At 51.6% G+C, this 6,339-nt stretch overlaps 1 protein-coding gene across 2 annotated transcripts in view; it reads right to left on the bottom strand.

Annotated features, from left to right (window-relative positions):
- The window catches only part of TRPV3 (transient receptor potential cation channel subfamily V member 3), a 42,428-nt gene that overhangs the window by 18,865 nt on the left and 17,224 nt on the right, over positions 1–6,339 (bottom strand). The window contains exon 1 of one of the 2 annotated variants that reach the window (XR_004265775.1): positions 1,503–2,065. Coding sequence is in view for 1 of the 2 variants with exons in the window: in XM_032270065.1 (XP_032125956.1) it covers positions 1,503–1,643 (141 nt within the window). In the remaining variant the exon portion in view is untranslated. Of the gene's footprint in view, positions 1–1,502; positions 2,066–6,339 lie in introns of those variants that run through there. The other variant, XM_032270065.1, reaches the window with a different exon arrangement.

The following is a 6,339-nucleotide window of genomic DNA, read 5'->3' as shown; positions in this document are numbered from 1 at the left end:
AAAAATTAGCCAGGCGTGGTGGCGCATGCCTGTAATCCCAGCTACTTGGGAGGTTGAGACAAGAGAATTGCTTGAACCTTGGAGGCGAAGGTTGCTGTGAGCCAAGGTCAAGCCATTGCACTCCAGCCTGGGCGACGGAGGGAGACTCCGTCTCAAAAATAATAATAAATAAATAAATAAAATTAAAATCCACCCCCTTCTTGCCCCAGACAGAACTCCCAATTCCTGTCCTCTGCTTTACTTTGCATTTTTGAAGAGCACTTATCATTTCCTGTCATATTACACTGGTTCCAACCAGGTTCCGTGCAGGGTAATGGTACACACTAGGAACTGGACAATACCGTGTTTGTCAGGACACCCAGACCGGGACACCCAGGGCTGCCCAGAGCGCAGGCTAGCTAGTCCTGCTGATAAAAACTACCCAGAAGATAGTCCCAGCTACTTAGGAGGCTGAGGCGTGAGAATCACTCCCAGAAGGCAGAGGTTGCAGTGAGCCGAGATTGCGCCACTGCACTCCAGCAGCCTGGGCAACAGAGCGAGACTCCATCTTCAAAACACCCAGAAGAGAAAACTGATGGGTGATGGCCAGTCAGGCAAGACTGGATGGGAGGAGGGGTCTCGTCTGCAACAAAGTTGCACAGAGAACTTTTCGGGTGTGAAGGAGCCCTTGGTTCCTGTCCTGATTGCAGTGGTGGTTAGTCAACCGTCCATGCCGTGAAAATGAACAGAACCGTGCTCTAAACGGCTGGATTTCACTGTGTCTGCATTACGCATTTCCATTTTTTTTTCGCACAGCATCCTAACCCCAGTTGCTTTTGGACTCTGTAACTTGTCGGGCAGAGGAGTTTGGTCCTCTCACTCTCGACTCCCTGTCTGCAGTCCTGAGAGGCACTGAGGCCAGAGCTGGAGGCCTGGACGCCGAAGTCAATGCCCTGCTACACTGGGGCAAGTCCTTCCCCTTCGAAGAGCGATCTCCTCGCCTGTAAAATGCGGCTTCCTCCTTGGCCTCCCTCCCAGGTCTCTGTTCCCTCAGAGGGATGTCCAGGACGATGCTTCTGAGACCACCAGGTGACACCCCCGGAATGTGGGCTCCTCCCCCCCCACCTCCCAGCCCCTCCTTCTCTGGTCCACACTGGTGGAGATGGACACTCCCAGATGGACATCTCCAGCCTCCTCCCTGCCCAGCTCTGTCCTCTGGGGCACCAGAGCCTCTTGACCGTGGGGGTGGATTGCAGAGCGAGGCGGCCTGTCCCTTCCTCCCTCCTCCCTCTTCCTCCTCCCTCCCTCTCCCTCCCTCTCCCTCCTCCTTCATTCCTCCTCCCTCTTCCTTCCTTGCTCCTCCCTTCTCCCTCCTCCTTCTTCCTCTTCCCCTTCCCTCCTCCCTCCTCCCTTCCCTCCTCCTTCTCCCTCCTTCCTTTCCATCCTCCCTCCCTCCCTCCTCCCTCCCTCCTTCTCCCTCCTCCTTCCTCCCAGACTCCGCGCCGGGCGGGGGCGGCACCCACCGAAGTAGAAGCCCTCGTGCTGGTTCTTGGGGTTGAAGAAGGCCCCCTTGGCGTGGGCGTTGACGTCGGCGCCGGCGGCGATGAGCAGCGCCGTGATGTCCCCCTGCCGCCGCTCGATGGCGATGTTCAGCGCCGTCTGCCCTGCGGACCGGGGACGGGGCGCGGGAGCCTCAGCGCCGGGGGGCGGGGGCGGGGAGGGGGCTGGCCCGCCCGCCCTCTGTGGCCTCCACACCCTCCCGCGAACCACAGGGAAATCAGGGCTCCTCGCTGTGTCTCCCGCCACCGGGAATCCCAGCTTTATTCTTTGCTCCCTTCGGGCTTGCGCGGCCCAAGGAGCGCGTGTGGAGCGCCTGCTCCTGCACCAGCGCGGGGGTTCAGGGGTCAAGGGCGCACAGACGCAGTGTCCATGATTTTCCTCAAGAGACCACAGTGGCTGGGCGAGGTGCCTCACGCCTGTCATCCCAGCACTTTGGACGGCCGAGGTGGGAGGATCACCCGAGGTCCGGAGTTCGAGACCAGCCTGGCCAACATGGTGAAACCACGTCTTTACTAAAATTACAAAAATTAGCTGGGCCTGGTGGTGCGCGCCTGTAATCCCAGCTACTCGGGACGCTGAAGCAGGAGAATCGCTTGAACCCGGGAAGTGAAGGTTGTAGTGGGCTGAGACCAATCCACTGCACTCCAGCAGAGTGAGACTCCATCTCAAAAAAAAAAAAAGCCCACAGTGCCACTGAGAACTAAGTGCCACGATTCAGTGAGGGACAGGAGCTGGGGGACCAAGAGCAAGGGCCCTTCACAGCCAGAGAGCATCTGCGTCTTCCCAGAGGCTCTCACCTGGGACCTCAGAAGTTTAGGAGGCTGGGCAGGGCCAGCTCCTAAGCCAGGCTAAGAGGTCAGAGCTTATCCTAAGCACTAAAGTCACAGAAGGCCTTGAAGTAGGGAACTGGCCACACCAGAACTTGGAGTTTGGTGCCTGGGTGCTTTCAGATCTCTCGGGCTGCAAAATTGGAGGATGCATTAGAGGCAGCCAAAACCAGGGAAAGAAATGAGGAGGACCTTAAGGAGAGGCAGAGGGCACACGAAGGGTGGAGAAAGCAGGGTGTCCGAGGACCCTCAGGACCACAGGCTGGGGAGAAGGGTGTCTCAGGTAAGGCTAACATCTGGCCCTGGCAGGGAGTGAATTGTATGCTGAAGACTGAGCAGGAAGGGCAGAGGGAGAGGCGTTCAGCCTGCTAGAGGCTGGAGAACTTCCAGATGGAAGGGACAGAGGCTGGGAGGAGGAGAGGGTCTCAACGTGTACCAACAGAAACAGCATTTCCCAAAGAGCTGCCACCACGCTGTAAACAAATGGTGGATTAAAGAACTAAGCTTTAAAAAAAAAAAATTAGGAATTTATAACTAACCTTTTGGTAGGGAAGATCCAAAGATCTTGCTTCTTCTTAAGCAAGATCCAAAAGGCAGAAACCACAAAGAAAAGGCTGACACACTGGCTTACAAAAAGGCTTTTGGGTTTGGGGTTTTTTGTTTTGTTTTGTTTGACACAGGATCTTGCTCTGTCACCCAGGCTGGAGTTCAATGGTGCAATCTGGGCTCACTGCAACCGCTGCCTCCCAGGTTCAAGCGATTCTCCTGCCTCAGCCTCCTGAGTAGCTGGGATTACAAGCATGACCCACCACGCCTGGTTAATTTTTGTATTTTTAGCAGAGACGGGGTTCTACCATGTTGGCCAGGTTGGTCTTGAAACTCCTGACCTCAGGCGATCTGCCCACCTCAGCCTCCCAAAATGCTGGGATTACAGGCATGAGTCACCACGCCTGGACACTATTATAACTTTAAATGTGCATGTGTTTGAACCCAAATATTCCAGTGCAAAATATTTTCTAAAACATATGTGCACCTGTGCACAGGGTCATAGACAGGAACGTGCACTGCGACATTGTCACAGCAAAACAACTGGAAACGCCTGACGACTGTCTGCCGGGGGTGGGGGGAGGAGCAGGGTGAAATTAGCCATGGCGCAGACTAAGCTGCTGAAAAGAAGCTAGACTTTCACATTTTGGCATAAGAAGTGCTCTAAGGCCGGGCGCGGTGGCTCACGCCTGTAATCCCAACACTTTGGGAGGCTGAGGCAGGAAGATCACTTGAGGCCAGGAGTTCAAGACCAGCCCGACCAACATGGAGAAACCCCATCTCTACTAAAAATACAAAAATTAGCCGGGCATGGTGGCAGGCGCCTGTAATCCCAGCTAATCCTGAGGCTGAGGCAGGAGAATCGCTTGAACTCAGGAGGCGGAGGTTTCAATGAGTGGAGATCATGCCATTGCACTCCAGCCTGGGCAACGAGAGCCAAATTCCATCTCCGAAAAAAAAAACAAAGTGTTCTAAGACATATAGTTAATCAAAAACAACAACAACAACTTGTAGAATACAGACAGTATGATACTATTTTATGTTAAATAAATAAATAAAACCTTTTCTGTGTGCGCATATACACACACATATGTCAGAAGCCTAGGAAACTCCTCAAAGCATATGGGTAAAGGCCCTAACAAAAACTTATCTAAAATGCTGGACTGCTTTACAATGAAACTCTATTCATGTGATGTGGATGTCGTTAAAAATAGTTAGGCTGGGTGTGGTGGCTCACGCCTGAAATCCCAGCACTTTGAAACACAGAGGTAGGAGGATCACTTGAGCCCAGGAGTTTGAGACCAGCCTGGGCAACATGGTGAAACCCTGTCTCTACAACAAATAGAAAAATTAGCTGGGTGTGGTGGTGCACACTTATAGTCCCAGCTACTCAGGAGGCTGGGATGGAGAATTACCTGAGCCCGGGAAGGTTACGGCTGTAGTGAGCCATGATCACGCCACTGCACTCCAGCATGCCCAACAGAGTGAGATCCTGTCTCAAAAATATAAATAAAATAAAGTAAAATAATAAAAATAAACTGTTATGTTGAATCTGATGATGGATGTGTAGAGGTTTATTATGCTAATAACTTTAGGTTTAAAACTTTTATAATAAAAACGTCTTCATCGAATAATCGCTTTAAAAAGTAAAACTCCGAAGGCCTCTGACAAAATGCTTTAAAATGATATTAATAAAGTTGTGATTGGTTCCTCTTGGCAGCATAGGGGAGAAATATTAGCCCTTGCCCAGTGGGGAAACTGAGGCTCAGAGAAGCAAGATAACCTGCCCGAAGTGTGGAACAGTGCTACTCTGCTGGTCCCGGAGCCCCTCTGCCCCATGTGTCGGAAACGCTGAGAGGAAGGGAAGCATCAGCAGAGAGGGTAGAACGGTGGTGGGGTTGCTTTCCAGGAAGACAAGAATAAATGGCTTCTCCCACCATTCAGAGACAGAGTAGGTGCCCACAGCACCCCAGACCTCCTCGCCCCAGCAAGAGGCAGATTCATAAAAGAAGGAAAGCAAAAGGAGAGGCCGAGAACAGGGAGAGGGAAGGGTTTGTGACAGGACAGCAAAGCCTCAGTAGAAACACTAACGACCTTCTTTTATTCACTCATTCAAAAAATACATGTTAAGCATCTCCTGTGTGAGACCGTACGGGCACCAGGAAATCAACTATGTTCAGTGCACTTCATCCCTGCCCTCAAAGGAAACATGCTGCTAGCAAAGGCTCATAAATCCTGCAATACCGACGAGAAGAAAGCAGGAGACAAAGGGGACTGAGAAGGGAGGAGAATTAGGACAAGCAAGCTTAAGGCACTGGCCTGAACCTCCCTGTCTACGGGACTACTGTCAACTCCCTAGAGACAGGCTGAGAATGTCATATGGTTCATCTACTTTCTCTCTTTGCTTTGGCTACCAGGGAGCTCAGTGTGCAGTTCACTCAGTAGCAGCAACCTTCCCTAGGTTTCCTCTCTTCCACTCCATACCTTCTAGTTTGTCACAATCCTTGATTCTTATATATAACAAAAGTGCTTTTGAAAGTCTGCAGGGTTCAAATAATAAATCACAATTTCTTTCTCCCATGAGAAGGATTAAGGGCCCAAGCTAGATTCCCACCTGGAAAAAGCTAAAATGCGACGGGGCATGGTGGCTCATGTCTGTAATCCCAGAACTTTGGGAGGCAGAGGTGGGTGGATCACCTGAGGTCAGGAGTTTGAGACCAGCCTGACTAACATGGTGAAACCCCATCTCTAATAAAAATACAAAAAAATTAATCCCAGTTACTTGGGAGGCTAAGGCAGGAGAAGCACTTGAACCCGGGAGGCAGAGGTTGCAGTGAGCAGAGATCACACCACTGCACTCCAGCCTGGGCGACAGAGTGAGACTCCGCCTCCAAAAAAAAAAAAAAAAAAGCTGAACTATTGAGTGCCCCTGGCATGTCAGCAGGACGGCATCCAGTCATCCTTGAGCCAATCACCTTGGCCACAAGCACCTCATAAGACCCTAGAGGGCTGTTTGCTGACTCCAAAACTCAAGTAAGGACACACTTCACTGCTTTTCCCAAGTGGATTTCCTGGCAGGGAAACTCTCTCCCAAACCTGGTCTCCCAGCCCTGTCTCTGGCCCACTTACAAGGAAATCCACAAAACTGAGACCCAAATGGGGACAGTTAATGATGACGCTGCTAACAGCTGACTTTCAGTGGCCCGTGCCCGGCCCTCTTGCCTCACTTCCAGCCTTCTTTCCATTGCTCAAGCATGCCAAGCCCAGTCCTGTCTGGGAGCTCTTGCCCTGGTCCTTCTCCTCATGCAGGCCTCAGGCCAAAAGTGACCACCCTGACTGTCCACTGTAAAGTGGCCCTTCCCAAACAGTCACTTTCTGTCACACTGTCTTCACTTGTTTTCATAGTATTTTTTTTTTTTTTTTTTTT

Source organism: Sapajus apella, unplaced genomic scaffold (genome assembly GCF_009761245.1).
Source record: "Sapajus apella isolate SASKATOON/1434 unplaced genomic scaffold, GSC_monkey_1.0 scaffold202, whole genome shotgun sequence".
NCBI lineage: Eukaryota > Metazoa > Chordata > Mammalia > Primates > Cebidae > Sapajus > Sapajus apella.
The sequence above is the reverse complement of the archived record's forward strand: the minus strand, read 5'-3'. Positions and strand labels throughout refer to the sequence as shown.